This window comes from Mesocricetus auratus, unplaced genomic scaffold (assembly GCF_017639785.1).
Source record: "Mesocricetus auratus isolate SY011 unplaced genomic scaffold, BCM_Maur_2.0 Super-Scaffold_100006, whole genome shotgun sequence".
NCBI classification, from domain to species: domain Eukaryota; kingdom Metazoa; phylum Chordata; class Mammalia; order Rodentia; family Cricetidae; genus Mesocricetus; species Mesocricetus auratus.
The window spans coordinates 33,463,446-33,486,016 of NW_024429190.1; the positions used below are offsets into that span (position 1 = coordinate 33,463,446).

Consider the following 22,571-nt stretch of genomic DNA (forward strand, 5'->3'; position numbering starts at 1 on the left):
GTGTTAGAGATTGGAGAGTTTATTGATGTCAGATTCCACATCACAGCCAGTCTTTAGAAAAACACTACTTACCAGATTTTGATGTATTCTTCAAAGAACATCTTGAACTGTCTGAAAAGGACAATACAATTCTACTCCATTTGCAGTTGCATGTATGCATATTCCATATACATCAGACAAAACAGCAAGTGCTGTAGATTAATTGCCATGGAAATTTCAAGAATGTAATAGTTTCATCTACTAATTCATACACTCAAAGTTACGTAATGCTTCTCATTGATGTTTTGAATTTGTGTTTCTGAAAATTCAGCTACTTTAATTATTTAGGATAATATATAATGAGTTATGGTGATTATTTTAAAATGAATCAATTATTTTTTATTGTGGTAAGATAAGCATAAAGTTTACCTCTGCTCCTTAGGTGTGCACTCTTTTGGCATTAAGTGCACTCACACTGTTGTGAAACACACCACTGTCCATCTCCAGAACTGTTGAAAATCATCCGGGACTAAATCTGTGCGCTGTTAATACATACTGACTTCCCAATCTCTCCCTCTCCCTGGTCACCACTCCTCTTCCTGTTTTGATGTGCTATTCTGGGCAAAAGCAAATCATAACATTTGCTTTTGTTTTCTTATGTGTGTCCCTTTCATGTAACAAGATGTCTCCAAGTTCATCGATGTTACATATCATGCTTCAGAAATTACTTTTAAAAGGAAGAATGATATTCATATACACACAGCATTTTGCTTGTCTCTTCATTGTCTGTAGATATTTGGGCTGCTTCCACCTTTGGGGTGTTGAGAATAGCACTGGTGTCAAGTATGTTTTTGAGTTCCTACTTTGGGTTCTTTGGGGATGCAGGCAGAAGTAGAATTCCTAAATCACACAGTAGTCATCTGCTTCATTTTTAATCATCGTTACGTTATTTTTAATTATTTTTACTTTGACCAAATGGTGTAACAATATGTATAATCCACATACAGTATCCTGGAGTCCTCGGTGATTTTAAAGGAACGAGGACCCAGAGACTGAAAGGGTAGGAATCAGGATCTGGAAGATAAGTGAGTCAGGTCCCGTGGGAAGCCACAGCAGTAGGAACAAGTGAACCAAGTCCCTTAGGAAGCCATAACAGTGAAGACAGGCAAGGGGAGAGTTGCTCAGAGAACATCACGGAACTAAGACTATGATACAAGAGAATTTGATGACGCTTGAAACAGATGTGGCCTTGAAGAAAGCAAATTCAGAGAAGGCATGATAGCTATGATTAAAGGCGTCTCACTAAAAGGAGCAAGCCTACTGGCCCGAGGGTGGAGGGGATAGTGTGGCACGTGTTAGGTAAGTGCATTCGAATGAACAGGAAAGGCCCCGACAGTTGACAGTTGTTCAGAGCAGTCAGGTAAGGTGAGGTAGGACATGGCTAAGGTAGGAATGTAAACCTTTTCTAAGCTGGAGAACTGGTACAGCTTCCATAGTGGATTTTCTCAGGCAGAGGGCAGGAGGCTTTATGTAGTTAGTGGCATAGCAGAGCATCCTGCAGTCCCTGGAGTTCAGCACTGGTGTGTGAGTGTAGTGAGAAGGGGAGGTGATGGGCCCCACCAAGCAAAGGCTCATGGGAGCCCTTTCGGTGCACCCTGCTGTGGGGGCATGTGGCCTCCTCCCTCCCAACTGCAGCTGCTGATTTGCTTCTCCAGTTTCCTTGACTCACCCAGATCAGAAAGTTTAGAGTGTTCATAGGCAAGGCTTTGAACTTAGGACTGCTCTAGTAGGAGTGACAGCTGTGTGCATGTGCCCTGTGTGTATGCACACCCGTGCACTGGGAAGAGGAGGATCATGTGTTCTTAAGCGTGCAGCAGGTGATGTCGCCATCAGCCTGAAAGAATGAAGAGGATGCCCAGGGTCAAACTCTGACCTTCCTACCCACTGTCTTGCTCGAGGAGTGTTTCAGTTCTTGTGAGTAGGAGGCACAGGCTGAAGTTCACCAGGACTCAGATCTTCTTCCATGAAAATGTGTTACAGATAACCAGTCTATTGCCATCTGGGTGGATCTTATTTTGTCAGGTAACTTTATATTGGACTGCATAGCCTAAAATTACTTTGATAATTTTTCCTTGATTGTCATAATAACTTATTTTTGTTTTTTTCCTCTGTTAACTGAAGAAGAAACAAATGCAGAGATGTTAATTGACTTAATCAAATTAATAAGTAAGTCTCCGAGATAATTTCAGCTCTCTGGTGCCAAACCCATGCTCATGCCATCTTAAGAGCTTTTTAAACAGTGTTCTATTATATCCACTATTTAAAACAGGCAATTTAACAACTATATTAAATAAGTCCTCAAATTCATTAAGCATAGTCTGCATTGCTCCTGTAAACGTCCTATAAACGTCTGTGTTTGCATGTGTCTGTGTCTGAAGCTTTGCAAAAGTGAGGATGCAGCTGCAGCTATCATGTAAGGCAGGGTGTTGACCAGGGAAAGTGTGCATGTTCTCCAGGCTGCTCCCGTAGCCTACTGCTGGGGTGCAGCCCACCAAGTGGAAGGAACACCATGCACACTCACTTGAACAGCTGGGTCAGAAGCCCTAGTCTGAGTTCTGTGCTAGAGATGAGGGAATTTTAGATTTATCTTAAACATTTCTAACTCTCTGTCAATTTCCTGCATTGCTTTAGTTTGGGAGTGTGATTAGATTTCTAGGAAATTTATTAGTAATATAAATACTTCTCTGTGAATCAGAATTATTCTCCCTGTTGCACAATCAAAACAAAATACAGAAATAAGATACTGGAACTGTATCAGAGTGGAGCTGCTCCTTTTGAACACTGATTGAATGTTAGTGAGAGAAGGCTCATCCTCAGTGTGTAGTAAAGCTGCCTTCAGTGTGGTTTATAGAGCCGAATTCTTAATAGTGTTTCTAGTGAGTTTTCAGAGAGGTTCATGCTACTGAATCATGCATCTAGTCTTGTAGGGAGGCAGTCTTCAGCCAGTGTCCCAGGGGAAGAATGCTATGATGGTTATTTCCTATCAGCATCCATACATGGACCATGGAAGGGGTGGTTGCTATTCCTTCGTAGATCTGAGTCTCTGAAGTCTTTGACATGGCTGTGCCCATGTCAGCAGTACACACTCACTCAGGACTCGCTCTCACTCAGGGGGGTGGTTGCTATTCCTTCTGTAGATCTGAGTCTCTGAAGTCTTTGACATGGCTGTGCCCATGTCAGCAGTACACACTCACTCAGGACTTGCTCTCACTCAGGGGGGTGGTTGCTATTCCTCCTGTAGATCTGAGTCTCTGAAGTCTTTAACGTGGTTGTGCCCATGTCAGCGGTACACACTCACTCAGGCCTCGCTCTCACTCAGGGCTCCTTCGCTCTCTACAGGCTTGCATGCAGTATAAAAATCTACCAAGGAAGTCTAGCAACATTGAAATAATGAAAATGTTTAGAAAGAATAACAAGCTTTTTCTCTTCAAATTCTTTAAATTGGTACTCCATGAATCATTTCCAAATACAAGCCAGAGTAGGGAAAGAAAAACAAGAGAAGTTAAATTTCCATTTGTCTTGGTCATTGTGAATAATGAGCCTGAGGTTTTACAGCTTTTAAAATACTCCTGGGAATAATGAACTGGAAATCATTCTGCTCAGTTAAAAATAGTTTTATGAAGTTCCTTATTTATTCAGGATAAAATTGACTAAAAGGAATAGAACATGGTTGGGTCAATATAATTTTGTCAAGTAGCAATTAATGCCAGGGTAATACAGAGGATGCAAAAATAAACCTGGCCCTGGTCCTTCAGGTGATAACCCCGTCAGGAAGAGGAGCGAGAGGAGTGTTCCAGTATAGTTTCTGTGCTGTCACAGAGGACATGGTGCTCTGTCTGTGTTAGCAGAGCTGGGAAGGAAGCTTGGGAAACTACTATGTATTTGTGATGAGCAAGCATTTTTTCCTAAGGAAATGACATGAACAGAAGCTTGGAACCCTCAAGAGATTTCCAGTTGTGGGATCACTGGATATAACTTACTATGACTAGTGAGTACCGTGATGAGAAATTGAGGGCATTGTTAGCTTGGTCCAGCATTCCCAGTGGCAGATCTCTAGGGATAAAGTAGATATACATTGTAAAGGGACATGTATGCTTGTTGAAATTTTCAGGACCCTTTGTCTTTCTGGAGAACCAGGACAGACTTATATTTTAGGAAGAAAGCACTAGAGAGCAGATTGGAAAAGGTGATGTTTGTTCATTAATTCATCCAAGAAGCATGTATTGTGTATGTATTTTGTGAAGTATTTTAGGCTTGACATATAATTTGCCAATAAGCATAGTAAATGAATTGATTGATAGTATGCTGGGAACTAGTGAATGCTAAGAAAGAAGAAAAAGAACAGGAGCTTGGGAATGCCAGGTGAGGAGTGTCATCTAAGTAAGATAACAGCATGTCAAGTTCAGAGACTATTGCACTTACAAGTAAAAGATGAGGCCTGGGGCTGTGGCGATAACTCAGTGGTTAAGAGCACTTATTTCATGAGGATCTGAATTTGGTTCCTGGCACCCATGTCCAGTGCTCACCACTGTCTGTGACTCCATTTCTGGAGGATCTGATGCCCTCTCTTTGTGTAAATTTTAAAAGAAAAAAAAAAAAGAGAGGACTAGACTGAAGGTGAGACTTTAGAGTGGAGAAGGAGTGTTTTGGAAGACATGTTTCTTTTTTATCCATTTATTTATTTATTTCTACTAACTTGGATCAAGTTTCATGTTTGTTAACACTTTCACCAAAATAACCTCATAAATATGGAACTTTTGGTTTTCTTTTTTATTCCTGAAGAGTACAAAAAATTTTTAACAAGCATTTTTTCTTTTTTAATATAATTTTTATATACTTTTTAAATGTTTTTATTTAAATTAGAAACATGCATGCTTCAAATGTCAATCCCAGCTCCCCCCCTTCTCCCTCCACCAGCCCCACCCCCACACCCCCACTCCCAGCCCAGTCCCCACATCCTTCCCCAGGGAGGGTGAGGCCCTCCTTGGGGGAATCTCCAAGAGTCTGTCATTTCATCCAGGGCAGGACCTAGGCCCTTCCCCATGTGTCCAGGCCGAGAGAGCATCCATCCATGTGGAATGGGCTCCCAAAGTTCATTTGTATGCTTTGGTGAACACTAGTCTACTACCCAAGGCCGCAGAGATTTCTGAGGCCTCCTCACTGACACTATATTCATGGGATCAGTCCCCCGTTGGCCCCTTCGTCATCAGTCTGGGGTTCAAGAGCTCCCCCTTGTCCAGTCAGCTGTCTTTGTGGGTTTCACTAGCACGGACTTGACCACCTTGCTCATCACTCCTCCGTCTCTATTACTGGGTTCCAGGGGTCAGTTCAGTGTTTAGTTGTGAGTTTCTGTCTCTGCTTCCATCAGTCATAGGATGAAGGTTCTAGGATGTCACATAAGGTAGTCACCAACCTTATCATCAGGTAGGGGCTATTAATGTAGTCTCTCCGCTATTACTTAGTTTTCCAGTTGGTGTTATCCTTGTAGATCTCTGGAAATCTCACTAGTGTCAGCTTTCTCCTCAAACCTATAATGACTCCATCTCTCATAGTATCCCTCATCCTGGTCTCCTCTATTTTTACCCCAACTCAGCCTTCCTGCTCCTCCATGCCTTCTTCTACCATCCTCTTATCCCCCTGTATTTTTCCTGGTCCTTCCCCCCCCCCCCCCCCCGTTCCCAATCTACTCAGGAGATCTTGCCTCTTTCCACTTCTCTGGGGCATAATGCATATCTCTTGGGAACCTCCCTGCTTCCCAGACTCACTGGCCCTAGGATTGTAGGCTGACACTCCCCTGATCCATGTCTAAAATCCATATATGACTGAGTACATACAATGTTTGTCTTTTTGTGACTGGGTTACCTAACTCAGTATGGTTTCTTCTAGTGTCATCCATTTGCCTGCAAATTTCAAGAATCCGTTGTTTTTTTTTTTTCCACTGAGTAGCACTCCATTGTGTAAATGTACCACATTTTCTCTATCTACTCTTCAGTTGTGGGGCATCTAGGTTGCTTCCAGGATCAAGCTATTACAAATAATGCTGCTATGAACATAGTGGAGCAGACATCCTTGTTGTATGAATGGGCATCTTTTGGGTATATGCCTAAGAGTGGAATTGCTGGATCTTGTGGTAGACTGATTCCCATTTCCTGAGGAATCGCCATACTGATTTCCAAAGTGGCTGTACAAGTTTGCACTCCCACCAGCAATGGACGAGTGTTCCCCTTTCTCCACATCCTCTCCAGCATAAGCTGTCATTGGTGTTTTTGACTTTAGACATTCTGACAGGAGTAAGATGATATCTCAGGGTTGTTTTGATTTGCATTTCCCTAATGGCTAAGGATGTTGAGCACTTTCTCAAGTGTCTTTCAGCCATTTTAGTCTCCTCTATTGAGAAATCTCTATTTAGTTCAGCCCCCCACTTTTTAATTGGGTCCTTTGGTGTTTTGGAGAATAGCCTCTTGAGTTCTTTGTAAATTTTGGAGATCAGCCCTCTGTCAGATTTTGGGTTAGTGAATAGCTTTTCCCAATCTGTGGGCTGCTATTTTTGTCTTGCTGACTGTGTCCTTTGCCTTACAGAAGCTACTCAGTTTCAGGAGGTCCCATTTATTAATTGTCGATCTCAGTGTTTGTGCTAGTTGGTGTTATGTTCAGGAAGTGGTCTCCTGTACCAATTCGTTCAAAGGTACCTCCCACTTTCTCTTCTAACAGGTTCAGTGTGGCTGGATTTATGGTGAGGTCTTTGATCCATTTGGACTTAAGTTTTGTGCTTGATGATAGATATGGATCTATCTGCAGTCTTCTACATGCCAATATCCAGTTATGCCAGCACCATTTGTTGAAGATGCCATCTTTTTTCCATTGTATAATTTTAGCTTCTTTGTCAAAAATCAGCTGTTTATAGGTTTGTGGATTAATCTCAGAGTGTTCAATTTGATTCCACTGGTCTACCTGTCTATTTTTGTGCCAATACAAAGCTGTTTTCAGGACTACAGCTCTACAATAAAGCTTGAAGTCAGGAATGGTGATGCCTCCAGATGTTGCTTTGTTGAGAAGTGTTGTCTTTGCTATCCTGTTTTTTTTCCATATAAAGTTGAGAAATGTGCTTTCAAGGTCTGTGAAGAATTGTGTTGGAATTTTGATGGGGATTGAATTGAGTCTGTAGATTGCTTTTGGCAGGATTGCAATTTTTACTACATTAATCCTACCTATCCAAGAGCATGGGAGATCTTTCCATTTTCTGAGGGCGTCTTTAATTTCTTTCTTTAATGACTCAAAGTTCTTTGGATACAGGTCTTTCACTTGTTTGGTTAGGGGGTAACCTAAAGTAATTGTTTGTGGCAATTGTAAAGAGTGATGTTTCTTGATTTCTTTCTCAGCCATCTTATTGTCTGATATATATATATATACATATATATACATATATATATATATATATAGTAGGGCTACTGATTTTCTTGAGTTGATCTTGTATCCTGCCACTTTGCTGAAGGTGTTAATCAGCTGTAAGGGTTCCCTGGTAGAGTTATTTGGGTCACTTATGGAAACTATTCTATCATCTGCAAATAGTGAAAGTTTGACTTCTTCCTTTCCAATTTGTATCCTCTTGATCTCCTTTTGTTGTCTTATTGCTCTATCTAGAACTTCGAGTACAATATTGAAGAGGTATGGGGAGAGGGGACAGCCTTGTCTTGTTCCTGATTTTAGAGGAATCGCTTTGAGTTTCTGTCCATTTAGTTTGATGTTGGCTGTTGGTTTGCTGTATATAGCTTTTATTATGTTTAGGTATGTTCCTGTTATCCCAGATCTCTCCAAGATCTTTATTATGAATGGGTGTTGGATTTTGTCAAAGGCTTTTTCGGCATCTAGTGAGATGATCATGTGATTTTTGTTTCTCAGCTTATTTATATGGTGGATTACGTTGATAGATTTTGGTATGTTGAACTATTCCTGCATCCCTGGAATGAAGCCTACTTGATCATGGTGGATGAGTTATGTGTTCTTGGATCCGATTTGCCAATATTTTGTTGAGTATTTTTGCATCAATGTTCATGAGGGAAATTGTTTTGTCTTTGTGTGGCTTGGGTATCAATGTAATTGAAGCCTGGTAAAAAGAGTTTGGCAAAGGTCCTCCTGCTTCTATTGTGTGGAATACTTTGAGGAGAATTGGTATAAGCTGCTCTTTGAATTTCTGGTAAAATTCTGCACAAAAGCCATCTGGCCCTGGGCTTTTTTTTTGGTTGGGAGACTTTTGATGACTGCTTCTATTTCCTTAGAGGTTATAGGTCTATTTAAATTGCTTATCTGCTCTTGATTTAATTTTGGCAGGTGATATCTATCCAGAAAGTTGTCCATTTCCTTTAGATTTTCAAATTGTGTGGAGTACAGGTTTTCAAAGTATGACATGATGATTCTCTGAATTTCCTCAGTGTCCTTTGTTATGTCCCCCTTTTCAGTTCTGATTTTGTTAATTTGCATGCTCACATTCTGCCGTTTGGTGAGTTTGGATAAAGGTTTGTCTTTGTTGTTGATTTTTTCAAAGAACCAACTCTTTGTTACATTGATTCTTTGTATTTTCCTAGTTTCTGTATTGATTTCAGCCCTCAATTTGATTATTTCCTGACATCTACTCTTCCTGGGTGAGTTTGCTTCTTTGTGTTCTAGAGCTTTCAGTTGTGCTGTTAATTCTCTAGTGTAACTATTCTCCAGTTTCTTCATGTGGGCACTTAGTGCTATGAACTTTCCTCTTAGCACTGCTTTCAAAGTGTCCCATAAGTTTTAGTATGTTGTGTCTTCATTCTTATTGGATTCTAGGGAGTCTTTAATTTCTTCTTTGACCCAGGCGTGGTGCAATTGTGCATTATTCAATTTCCATAAGTTTGTAGGGTTTCTGCAATTTGTTTTGTTGTTGAACTCTAACTTTAAAGCATGGTGGTCTGATAAGATACATGGAGACATTCCAATTTTTTGTACCTATTAAGGTTTGCTATGTTGCCAAGTATGTGGTCAATTTTTGAGAAGGTTCCATGTGGTGCTGAGAAGAAGGTATATCTAGAGATGTCTGTTAAACTCAATTTGGTCATAATTTCTATTAGTTCCTTTGTTTCTTTGTTAACTTTCTGTCTGGTAGTCTGGTCTAGTGGTGACAATGGGGTGTTGAATCTCCCACTACAAGTGTGTGAGGTTTTATGTGTGGTTTGAGTTTTAGTAATATTTCTTTTACGAATGTGGATGCCTTTGTATTTGGGGGCATAGATGTTCAGAATTGAGACTTCATCTTGGTGGATTTTTCCTGTGATGAATATGAAATGACCTCCTTCGTCTCTTTTGATTGATTTCAGCTTAAAGTCTAGTTTGTTAGATATATTGTTTCTTGGGACCATTTGATTGGAAAATCTTTTTCCAACCCTTAACTCTGAGGTAACATCTGTCTGTGAAGTGAGGTGTGTTTCTTGCATGCAGCAGAAGGATGGGTTCTGTCTTCGAATCCATTTTGTTAGCCTGTGCCTTTTTATGGGCAAGTTAAGACCATTAATATTGGGGGATATTAATGACCTTTGATTGCTTGTTCTCTTTTTTTTTTTTGGAATGGTTGTTCTTGGTGGTTTTGTATGTGGATTTCTACCTCTTTTCTCTTTTGGGTGTTGGTAAAGTGGGGTTATCTATTGCCTATGTTTTTCTGGTTGTAGTTAACTTCCTTGGACTGGAGTTTTCCTTCCAGATCTTTCTGTAGGGCTGGGTTAGTGGATATGTATTGTTTAAATCTGGTTTTGTCATGGAATATCTTGTTTTCTCCATCTATAGTGATTGAAAGCTTTGCTGGGTATAGTAGTGTGGGCTGGCACCCGTGGTCTCTTAGTGTTGATAGAATATCTATCCAGGGCCTTCTGGCTTTCAGAGTTTCCATGGAGAAGTCAGGTGTAATTCTTATAGGTTTGCCTTTATATGTTATTTGACATTTTTTTCTTAGCTGCTCTAAGTATTCTTTCTTTATTCTGTATGCTTGGAGTCTTGATTATTATGTGTTGAGGGGACTTTTTTGGTGGTCCACTCTATTTGGTGTTCTATAAGTTTCTTGTACCTTCATTGGTATGTCTTTCTTTAGGTTGGGAAAGGTTTCTTTTATGATTTTGTTGAATATGTTTTCTGTCCCTTTGAGTTGGGTTTCTTTACTTTCTTCTATACCTATTATTCTTAGGTTTGGGCTTTTCACAGTGTCCCATATTTCCTGGATATTTTGTGTTAGGGATTTGTTGGACTAAAGATTTTCTTTGATCAATGAATCTATTTCTTCTAGTGTGTCTTTAGCACCTGAGATTCTCTCTTCCATCTCTTGTATTCTGTTGGTTATGCTTGCATCTGTAGTACCTGACCATTTCTCCAGTTTTTCTATTTCCAGCATTCCTTCAGACTGTTTTTTTTTGTTGTTTCCATGTCAGCTCTCAACCCTTGCACTGTTTGAATTGTTTCTTGTAATTTTTGCTTCGTGTTTTCCTCCCTTTCTTGAATTTGTTGGAATTTTTGGTTTGTTTTTCCTTCCATTTCTTTAAGGGATTTTCTTACACCCTCTTTGAGGGTCTCTATCATTTTCATGAAGGTGTTTTTAAGGTTATTCCCTTCTGCTTCATCTGCATTGGGGTGTTCAGGTCTTACTGGTGTAGAATCTCTAGACTCTGATGGTGTCATATTTGTTTTTCTGTTGCTGAGTGTGTTCTTATATTGCTTCTTCCAGTGGGCATAGAAAGAGTCTCTTCCTCTCCTGGTGAGTAGGGACCAGGGTCCCTTTCAGTGGGTGCAAGAAAATCCAATACTCTCTGGCCTCTACTCTCTGTCCTCTGCCCTTGCCCTGAGTGTGAACGGAAGTGGACCAGCTCTCTGCAGGCTCCTGGTTGCTTGATTATCCGTCCTGGCGGGAGCCGACCTGGCTGCAGTTCCCAAGCCAGGAGATCCGAGAGAGGGCGAGTGGGAGGAATTCGGGTCTAAGATGGGGACCTGGTGCTCACCTCTGCCCTCTGCCCTGAGTGTGGAAGACATGTTTCTTTTCTTTCATTTTTGAAGCTTTTCCATACAAACAAATGACAAGCCAGTAGTGTGTCGTTTCAAGGTAAATGACTTTGTAACACCTACTGTGGAAGCTGGTAAGACTGTCACAGCCAGACCCCTTGTTTTCCTCCTTAGCACTGCAGACCAATTCCTCCCTGGCTACCTGGTGTTTGGCAATCAGCCTCCTGCATATGTACATCTCTTAGTATAGCTTAGTCTTGCCAACTTAAGTGACAGTTACCTTCTAGTCTTTTAATATAGGTTTGTTTCTTTATCTGTGTGGTATATGTGTGTGTATACATGGTCACATGTGCTTATTATGCTCATGTGTGTGTGCTGGGGTGCATGTGCATGTGTTTGCATGTATACGGATGCCTGAAATTGAAGCCATGTGTTTTCCACAGCCATTCTTCACTTTATATACTGAACCACACTCTTGCTAACTTGACCCCTCTAGTGAGCTAGCTTACTCTGGGATCCTTTGTCATTGTCTCTCAAGTCCTGGAAATGGGAGCAGGCCACCATATGTGTCTGACATTTATGTGAGTGCTGGGGCTCCCATGTCCGGCCCTCATGTTCTCACAGCAAGCACTTTGTTCACTGAATCTTCTTTCCAGCCTTGTTCCCTTTCTTTGGAAGAATGCTTCCTCAGCTAAAGGGCTGGACCATTTATCTTAGCGTTTCTCATAGCCTGGAATTACTGACTGTAAACTCACCATGCTTGTGTGTTTTCTTAATTGGCAGCTGGACCCCAGGCTTCATCAGACTCAGGTGCCGTCCTTTTGGCACAGCTACTGGTAGTAGTGTTCTTTCACTGAGCAGCACATACTGTCTAGGTGTGTCTTCCGCAGAGTTAATAGCTGTGTCTGCCCAATGCCTAGAGTCAGCAATTGCCTGAGGTTGCAAAATATGAATTTTCATGATCTGTTTTAGTTATTAGATGTAGCTCTTTAGTTTTTATGTGTGTAAGTGTTTTGCTGAAATGTATATTATGCACCACATATATACCTGGTGTCCATGGAGCCTAAAGAGCATTGGAACCCCTCCAACTGGAGTTATGGACAGTTGTGAGCTGCCATGTGGGTGCTGGCAACTGAACTCAGGTCCTTTGTAAGAGCAGCAAGTGTTACCTGCCGAGCTGTCTCCCCGGCCGGTAAGCTGCAATGCTTACTAAATAAACATTTCCTTTTACTGTTTGGTTTCTCAGCTGTACAGTTCTTATTAGGAAGACAGGATAAATGTGCTTTCTTTTAGTTACCAGTTTTCAAGGTAATGAGTTGTTTCCCTGTCATCCACAGTTCGATTCCTTCATCCACGTTTTCACTCCAGTGTTATTATTAGAAAAGGGGCCTTGATTGGCTGAACTGCTCTAGTTTCTGGCTATCTCACACTGTTAGCAGCCCCTCCCTCCAGGGTTAGCCCTGCTCTACCATTGGCTCATTAGATGTCCTAGAGCATATTTGTTGCCGGTTGGGGGTTTTCTTTTTCCCCACACATGTCAGGTTCCCCTGATCTTTGGCTTCCCCTGCACAGGTGCTAACACTATAAAGGTCTATAAATGCTTTCCATGGAATTTTGGTTTTGTTATTAGTTGGTCTGTTTTTTTATGTGATAATAAGATTAAAAGAAAAAGCTTCAGACAGGAGAGATGACTCAGCAGGTACGAGTACACTGGGCTTCAGAGAACCCAAGTTTGATCCCAGCATCCATGCTGGGCAGCTCACAACTTCCTATAATTTCAGCTTCAGGGAGATCCAGTTCCTGTGTTTCCATAAGCATCTGAACTTGTGTACACACACTCTTGCACAGATAAAGACATATATCCACATAGCTACAAATAGTAACAGTAAGTCTTACAAGTCATTCACAGCCACCAGCCTCCTCTTTCCAGGAAGAGGCTGAGCCATGGAGGAGTTAAAGTGCAGTTGAGAATAGCTAAATTTGAAGTTTTTGACCTGGAAGATCAGGTGGTGGCAGCTTCCCTGAAGAAGATTTGAAGTTTGAGGAAAGGAGCAAGATACATGAGGAATGAGAGCAAGCTTTGTCTTAGTATGTTTGCAATGAGCATAAGATACCATGAAGTAACAGCAATGTCTTGTTAAGAACTGTACTGCTAACCTTTCCCAGATAGAGCTGTGTCATGAAACCCCAACTCCTAGAGAATGATTAATTCCATCACAAGTAGGAAAATAATGCACTATTCATGGCCAAAACTGCAGTGTGAAATACAGAGCATCCATCTGAAGATGAAGGAGAGCTTAGTAACCAACACGAATAACTTAGGAGTTTTATGTGTTTTTCATAAACTGGCACGACATGTATACATTGAGCAGCAATTCAAACTGCATGCACATTCAGAGATCTGGTGCTTTGGAGTCTAGGTGTGGATACCTTGGATTTGGCTGGAATATGAGAATAGATTGCTAAAATCTGAGCATATTTCTACTTGGGATTTAGACGTGCTAAGTATTTGTAAGCTGTACATCTTTTTGCTTTGTGTAGACTGCATGCTATCATGATAGTAGTGAGATCTTCTCCACGGTGAGCCCGTCCAGGTGGGTCTAAGCTGAGGTAGCCCCCGAGTGCATTTGAAGACATCAGGGTTCTTCTACACATTTGTTAGCATTACATATGAACTCAAGTGACTTGTAACTTTTCACTTCTGTTTTCTCTTTGCTTTCTTTTCCAAAATCTAGGCCTGCCTTCAGAGACCTGAGATCAGACTTGAGTCACTCAAAGAAGATATTAAGGAATTCTTTAAAGCATCAGGTTTGTAAAGTTCCCTGTCTTTAAGATCCTCAGACTTTCAGCTTTTCCCTCAACACTGGTATAACTTGGCTGAGGGACTTCTGTCTGGAGAGGATTAGAGTTCACACATTTTAATAAAATTGTACAAACACTCCAGGACACTGTAGGAATGACTGCTTTGCAATAATCAGTTGCTTTCTTCCTACTCAAAATATGTGCCAACTGTGGTGATTATATCCTTACTTAGTAGCTTGTCTTTTTATTTCCTGCAATGGCTATTCTCCTCCTACATTATTTTTCTATGCTTTCAAAAAAAGAAAATCTTAATTTGGGGGGGGGGGTGAGACAAGAAGGGATGACCTGGCATCCACACTTGATGTGGGAGCTGAACTATTAAGTGATAGCTCCTCGGAATGTTCATTCTGTTTTGCTGGCCAGAAGTTTGATGTTAACTAGTTGACTGTAACTGGTTCTTGAGTTCTGTCTCTGGTATGTACTGGGCTGTTTCTTGTCCTTCTCCCTGACACATCTATCATTCAAAGACATTGGCATTTATTTAGCACATTGACAGCGGAAGAAGGTATCATCCTTAACTTGAGAAAACGGTTCAGTAGTTTTACTTACATAGCAGTTGATAGTTGAGAGAATTCTTTCACAAATAACCATGCTGCCTACGTTTTAGTGAGTAAATCTTAAGTTGGGGCTAGAGAGATGGCTCAGCAGTTAAGAATACTGACTGCTCTTGCAGAGGACTCTAGGTCAGGTCCCAGAACACACATGGCAGCCCACAACAATTCTAGTTCCAGAGGATCCATTGCCCTCTTCTGATGTTTGTAGACTCATGCACAAATTTTGGTGCACATATACACATGAAGGCATACACACATAAAATAAAACAAATTTTATACTAAAATTTTACTATGTTTCATATTTAAGACAATAATATTTATTTTTCTAAACTTAAAAACAGGTTGGGAGAAGAAACTTCAGAATGCTGTTTATAGTGAACTGAATGTGTGAGTTCTTTTTATCTATTTTGACATACTTTTTTTTTAAAAAGTAGATTTACCTTGTAAGTAGTAAAATTAATGTTGCTGTTTATACATGTATTCTCATTTCTCATTAGTATACTAATAGGATTTCAGGAAAGTTAATATCACAAATCACTGCAGTCTAGTCTGAGAGTGAGTAATGATTAGGTGGTTCTTTTCTATATTACCATATTTGTATATAGAGAATGTATTCAACCAGCATAATTAGGTAATGGGATAGGTCTCATAATACTTATATTCTTTTTATTGTTAAATTTTGAATATCATACTTTTTCCTGTCATTACAAACTGATCATTCTAAACATTTCTTTTTCTTTGTAAGATTACTATTGTTGCTACTATTTTTATTTTTATTTGTCTTGATTTACTATCAGGGCTTTTTAAAGTTTATGGAACTTCTGCTCTAAAAAAGGAAAAGTCAGGGTTGGGCAGATGCCTCAGTGATTAAGAGCACATTACTGTTCTGGTGGAAAACCCAAGTTAGATTCCTAGTGCTAATATCAGGTAGCTCACCCACCTGTAACCAGCATAAAGGGATACAATGACTCCCTCTTTTGGCATCAGTCAGAACCTGCACTTGTGCCCATACCTCCTCCCCCACAAATGCTTAATCAAGATTAAAACCTTTTAAAAAGAAAACTGTAGGCAGTAATATTTGTTAGGTAACATTAAATAATTGGATCTAAACACATGCACTCATACCTAATAAAGTTCATCTCATTTTATTTGTTTTAATAAACACTTCAAAGATTTTAGGTTTCTATTAAACAGAAAGCCTTCCATATTCTGCTGTTGACATGAAATCTGCCACTCAGCTCAGTTTGGTACTTCCCACTTCATATTGCACACCTTGTTTCATTTTCCATTCACTTAAGATAAATACATGTTTACTGTTGCTTTAACAACTATCCAGATTATATTGGTGATAATTTGTATTGCTGGAATGCTTCTTAAACACATTATGTTCTTTGGCTTATTTATGTACCAGAACCTAGGTTCAATGTCCAGCCCTAGTCCCCTAAATTAATAAGAGAGAGAGAGAGAGAGAGAGAGAGAGAGAGAGAGAGAGAGAGAGAGAGAGAGAGAGAGAGCTGGAATGCAATCTTTATAACTACTTCTACCAAATAGAAATTCATATCATCACCATGGAAGAGTAATCTACCTGACATATCCAGTTTTTTGACATTTCACTGTTCATACTCAACTTCTCAATCAAGTTACATAGAAAAACAATTGCAAACAATCCAGTGATGTTTTAGTGGTGTGGTAGTTTGAAAGAAAATGGTCCCCATGGGCCCTTATGGAGTGGCACTATTAGGAGTGTGGCCTTGTTGGAGGAAGTGGTCACAGGGAGTGAGCTTTGAGGTCCCACATGCTCACACCATGTTTCCTGCTGCCTGCCAATCTGGCTGTAGAACTCTCAGCTCCTTCTCCAGCACCAGGTCTGCCTGTGTGCTGCCATGCTTCCCACAGTGACGATAATGGACAAAACCTCTGAAACTGTAAGCCAGCACCAATTAAATGTTTTCCTTTAAAAAGAGTTACTGTGGTCATGATGTCTCTTCATAGCAATAGAAACCTTAACTAAGACAAGTAGGTTGTGATTTTGTTTTGAGCCACATTCACAGCCATACTTGGGCACATATGGCCCAAGGGCTATAGGTTGGAAATGCCTAGATCATGTTTTAGTCTGTTTTGTGCTGCCCTTAAGGAAGACCCAGCAATTATTTAAGTTGGCGGCAGCAGTTTAAGTGTCCACTCCAAGTTCATGGGTGAGATGTAATTGTCACTGTAACAATATTGCCAACAGAGGCTCTAAGGAACCATTAGGGTTGGACTGAGATACTGTAAATGGCCAGGTTTGGCCATGTTTTCCCAGTGAACTTCTTAGCTTCTGTCACCAGATGTTGTTGTGATTTTCTTTTGGGCCTCCAATCAGCTCCCTAATAAGGACATGGGGACTTACTATTAATTATGAATGCTTGGCCTTGGCTTAGGCTTGGCCTACTAGCTCTTTTAGCTTAACCTGTTTCTACTCATCTACATTTTGCCTCTGGGCTTTTTTTTAACCTTTCTTTCATTCTACGTGTCCTACTTTCCTGCTTCCTCCATGTCTGTCTGTCTGTCTAGCCCCCAGCATCTCCCTGGCATCTCTTTTTCTTTTTTTCCAGGTCTAAATTCCTCCTCCTATTTACTCACCTATACCTCCTCCCTTGCTATTGGCCATTCAGCTTTTTATTAGGCCAATCAGGGGCCTTAAGCAGACAATGAAAACAGCAATACATCTTTACATAATTAAACAAATGCAACACGTTGTTACATAGTTAACTATTCCACAACATGAGCAAATGCAACAACCAGATGATATAGGAGAAGTCTGTCTTCAGATGTTGGCATCTGGATGTTTGACTTCCTGGAGCCTAGAACTGTAAGCTAGAGTGCTTCTGTTCTTAACTGATTATATTTTAGCTGATGTGGTGTTGCACACCTATAATACCCGCACTTGAGAGGACCAGTTCAAGGCCATCCTGGTCTGTACAGCAAGTTCTAAGCCTGACAGGGCTACCCAGTTGGACCTTGTGTGAAATACAAAACAAAAACATTACCCATTTCTATAATGGTATAATTAAAATTTCTATTAAATCGGGTATATACACCTGAACAGATACTCTATTTCATTTGTAGCAAGAACTGCAGAGGTAAGTAACTTCTTCTCAAGAGAATTCATTATTGCGCCCGCAGTATGCTACTTAGCTGCCTCTTTCTGCTTCTAGGTATCCTTTGCCCAGTCATCCTTCTGCACCTCCGGAGCATCTCAAGGAACCTTTGGTGTACATGAGGAAAGCACAGGTTGGCCACTGTTCATTTTTGTTTTCCTTTTCCATGCTAAGTAGTACAGTGCAGAGTATATTCTTATTGGCATAATATGTATTTATTCTTCATATAAAGACTGGGTAAGACCCTCTTAAACAGTGCTAATAATTCTTGTACACTCTGCCTGTTTATTTTTAGTAATCAAGATTCTTACTTGTTTAGCTATAATAACCATGGAAAACATTACATATAAAGAAAAAGGTCATGAGCTACACTGACTTGAAGTTTGAGATAGGATAAAGTCTTATATAACAATCTACTCGCCATGGCCTGTGAATTTAAAAGAATGAAATGCAGATAAACTAATGCATTAAAAGCAAAACATAAAAACCATAAAAAATCAAACCAAAACAAAAAAAACCTTTGAAGCCAGTGTTACTGATACCATATTAAAAATAGTTTTACTCTCACAGCAGGCTGCCATCATAGATGGATGGCGACAATGAAGAAATGGTGTTAAAAGGAAAAAATACAACACAAATAAGCACAAAACTACAAGAACATATTAGCATGTAAAGTTAATGAGCCTGTCACATGTCCCGTCTCTCTAGCTGTCCTTCCCTGGGCAGAGCCCATCCTCCTCTCTGGTCCAGCCATGCCCATGAACTTCCTGTGAGTGCTGGAGGGCCGTGGGCCATCACAGCCAGAGGCTGGGTTCTTCCTTCTCTCCCCCATGGCCTCAGAAATAGATTAAGTTTTTCTTTTTTGAAAGACATGAATTTTTTTATTTTAAAACAATCTTTTCTCATTTTACATGTCAATCCTAGTTCCTACTCCCTCCCCTCCTTCTATGCTCCCTACCTCTCCCCTCCCCCACTCCATCCCAACCACTCCTCAAAGAGGGTAAGGTTTCCCATGGCGATTCAAGGAAGTCTGACCATCTCTTTGAGTCAGGACCAATGCCCTCCCCCTATATCTAGGCTGAGCAAGGTATCCCTCTGAAGAAAATGGGCTCCAAAAATCCAGTTCAGGCACTAGGGCAAATCCTGGTCTCACTGTCAGTGGCCTCACAGACTGCCCAAGCCACACAAGTGTCACCCACATTCAGAGAGCCCAGTTCAGTCCCATGCAGGTTCCTCAGCTCTCAGTCCAGAGTCAGTGAGCTTCCACTAGCTGAGGTCAGCTGTCTCTGTGGGTATCCTCGAATGGTCTTGACCCCTATGCTCATAGTATCACTCCTCCTTCTCTTCGACTGGACTCTGGAAGGTTGGCCAGAGCTTAGCTGTTGATCTTCTCATCTGCCTCCATCAGTTGTTGGATGAAGGTTCTATGATGATAATTAAGGTAGTCATCAGTCTGATTACAAGGGAAGGCCAATTCAGGCATCCTCTCCTCTAATGCTTAGGGTCTTAGTTGGGGTCAACTTTGTGGATTCCTGGGAATTTCCTTAGTGCCAGGTTTCTCACTAGCCTCATAATGACTCCCTCAATATCTCTTTCCTTCCTTTCCTTTCTGTCCTTCCCCCATTTCCACCATCCAGTTTCCTCATGTTCTTCTCTTCCCTCTCCTTCTCTCCTTCCCCTCCCCTTCTGCCTTCCCTTCTCCCCACCAACCATGTTCCAAATTTTCTTGGGAACTCTTGTATATTTCCCTTTCACAGAGGGATCCATGTTTGTTTCTCTTAGGGTTCTCCTTGTTACCTAGCTTCTCTGAGGCCATGGACTATAGGCTGATTATCCTTCCCTTTATGTCTATTATCCACTTATGAGTGAGTACATACTTTGTCTTTCTGTGACTGGGTTACCTCACTCAGGATGTTTTTTGTAGTTCCATCCATTTGCTTGCAAATTTTATGATGTCATTTTTTTGCTTGTTTGCTTGTTTTGTTTTGTTTTTTCTGCTGAGTAATACTCCACTGTGTAAATGTACCACATTTTCTTTATTTAGTCTTCAGTTGTGGGGCATCTAGGCTGTTTCCAGGTTCTGGCTATTATTAATAATGCTACTATGAACACAGCTGAGCTACTGTCCTTGTGGTATGAGAGTATCCAAGAGTTGTATTGCTGGGTCTTGAGTAGATTGGTTCCCAATTTTTCTGAAAAATTGAAATCATTTCTACAGAAATCCTGTGGGCTCATCCCCCACTCCAGCATCATGCCATTGCTGCTACAGAAAATGTTCTCCCTTGTCCAGTTGTCAGGTTCACACTAGTGTACATTAGTAAGATTCTGACTTTCATTTTCATTAAAACCTCCTCCAGATTAGATGCAGATATAGACAGTGTAACAGAAACCATGGAGGTTTTGAGGAAATATGTAATCTATTTATTCTAAGTGGTATCTCTAGGATCAGATAACATTTATCTAGTTGTATGAAAGCACGATAGTTAAATATATTCTTGAAAGCACTGTGTGATTTTTGTTATAAAAATTTAAACTGAAAAAACTTAGAAGGGTAAGGTCTAAATATTTTTAATAGCAATTCTTTATTGATTTTTTTGGGGGAATTTCACATCACATACCCTAATCTCGCTCACCTCCTGCCCCTCCATATATGCTCCTTACCTCTGCAGCATCACTCCCAAAAGAAAACTCCTCCAAAAATTAATTAAAAATAAAACAAACAAACAAAAAGTCCACCTTGCTCCTCCACCTCTCCGACACCTCTTCCTAGTGGCATTGGGAGCTGCAGTGTGTCACACAGTATACCCTTTGGTCCAATCAGCCCCGCCCACAAATGTTCATTGCAATGAGTTATTGGTGTTTGAAGGCCTCTAGTTTCTGGTACACTATCCTCACTGGACCCTCACTGAAACTCCTTTCAGATATCCTGCTGTTGCCCCAAGTCATGGACATCCTGCGACTTTCATTCTGCAGGATTTCACAAGCTCCAGCAAGTCACAGATGTTAGGGTGGACCAACCCAAGACCCAGGATGTGGGCCTGCGTGTTAGCTGAGCTGGTCAGTTCAGGCCACTGGTTCCACCCCATCAGATGAGGGGCCCGGCCAGCTCTCCTAGGCCCATGACATCAGGGCCAGCTCTCCCACACCTGTGGTGGGGAGTGGGGCCATCTCTGTGAAGTGCTGTGGTGTGAGGATGTGCAGCTCTCCCATGAGGGGCAGGGCCAGCTATCCCTGGCCTAGTGAAGGGTGGGGCCAGCCCAGCATGGGCCCTCAGATTTCAACATGCATGGTTACTATGGTCCCCTGTGATAACACTGGCCATGGACATTAACACAGACCCCAGCTGCAGCAGAACCATGTACCCAGATATGGCCCTCAGCTGCAGCTCAGGCCTGTGGTACTTAGTGGCAGTGCAGACCACTCAGATCGGTATGGCCCTAATGCAGTGAAATCTTCAAACACCGACATGGCCTCAGGTGGCTGCCCTGATCCCAGTTATCCTCATGGCTTTTGGTGATTGCTGAAACCATGGACATCAACATAGACCCTGGTCACCATAGGGCCATGGACCCAGACATAGTCCTTAGCTTCAGCTCAGGCCCAGATGTCATCATAACCCCATGTGGCAACACAGGCCACCCAGATCAACATGGCCTCAGTGGAGGCATGGACCTTGGACACCAACATGGCCACAGGTTGTGGCCTAGACACTGGGCATCTGTGTGGCTGCATGGGCCATGGATATCAACATAGACCCTGGCTGTGGTGGGACCGTGGACCCAGGCATAGTCCTTGGCAGCAGCCTGGGATTGGATATGTTTTTTGGGAAAAATATTTTTTTTCTTAAGGCAGCGTCTTACTATGCAGCCCTGGCTAGTCTGGAACTCACTAGCCTCAAACTCACAGAGATCCACCCGCTTTTGCTTCTGTAGTTCTGGGATTAAAGATGTGTACCACTATGCCTGGATAGAAAAAAATAGTCTTAAATTGCAGGGTCTTACTCTTTGGCCCTTGCTAGCATGAGACTCCCAATGTTGACCAGACTGGCCTCAAACTTCCAAAGATCTTTCTGCCTCTGTCTCTAGAGTGTTGAGATTAAAGTTGTGCACCACAATGCCTGGCAGAAATTTTTAATTAATATAGAAAAATCATGTTTTAGTATGTCAGATATGAGAAAAAAAGTGCAGAGGTTGACTTTCTAGAATGACCGAAAGAAGAGATAGACAGATATGGTAGTTTGAATGTAATTGGCCCCCATAATCTCATAGGGAGTGACACTATTAGGTGGCTTTGTTGGAGTGGATATGGTCTTGTTGGAGAAAGTGTGTTACTGTGGGAGCAGGGATTGAGATTTCCTATGCTCAGGATAATGCTCAGTGTCTCAGTCAGCTTCCTGTTGCCTTCAAGATGTCAGACTCTTAGCTACTTCCCCAGCACCATGACTGCTTGTACACCACCATGTTCCCCACCATGAACCTCTGAAACTGTAAATGAGCCACCCCAAGTAAAATTTTTCCTCTATAAGAGTTGCCATGGACGTGGTGTCTCTTCACAGCAATAAGATACTGACTAAGACACCAGGCAAAGAGTAACTTCATCCCTAAAACTGCCAGTGGCTGACTCTGAGTGGTAGCAGTTTATTCTGTATAGGAATAAATTCTGTTTTCTTTTCAGACTCGGGACTTGTCACACTCTGTACTCAAGGCAGCCTGCCACCTATTTTTAAGACTAACAAAGGGGAGTTTTACAAGTGTTTTTAGCTGTCTGCAAAGCAAATTAAGAATAATATTAAGAACTGTATTGTGTACACCAAAAATGGCCACAAATGAAAACAACAAGATAAGCACTGGTGGGGTTGTGGCAGCCTGAATTAAAATGCTGTCACTTGTGGAGTAAAGTCTGACAGTTTCATACAAAAATAAGTGTATGTATTGTAACCCATAGACTCCATCCCTTATCTGTTGCCCAAAAT

The 22,571-nt window shown here is 41.3% G+C and overlaps 1 protein-coding gene across 3 annotated transcripts in view; it reads left to right on the forward strand.

The window, feature by feature from the left end:
• Tbc1d19 (TBC1 domain family member 19) overlaps positions 1 to 22,571 on the forward strand; it is a 109,843-nt gene that overhangs the window by 9,163 nt on the left and 78,109 nt on the right. For 2 of the 3 annotated variants that reach the window (XM_021226404.2, XM_005068763.4), the window contains exons 2-4: positions 13,779 to 13,851; positions 14,801 to 14,846; positions 17,657 to 17,732. In XM_021226404.2, coding sequence (XP_021082063.1) covers positions 13,779 to 13,851; positions 14,801 to 14,846; positions 17,657 to 17,732 — 195 coding nt within the window. The remainder of the gene's footprint in view (positions 1 to 13,778; positions 13,852 to 14,800; positions 14,847 to 17,656; positions 17,733 to 22,571) is intronic. The other variant, XM_040747082.1, reaches the window with a different exon arrangement.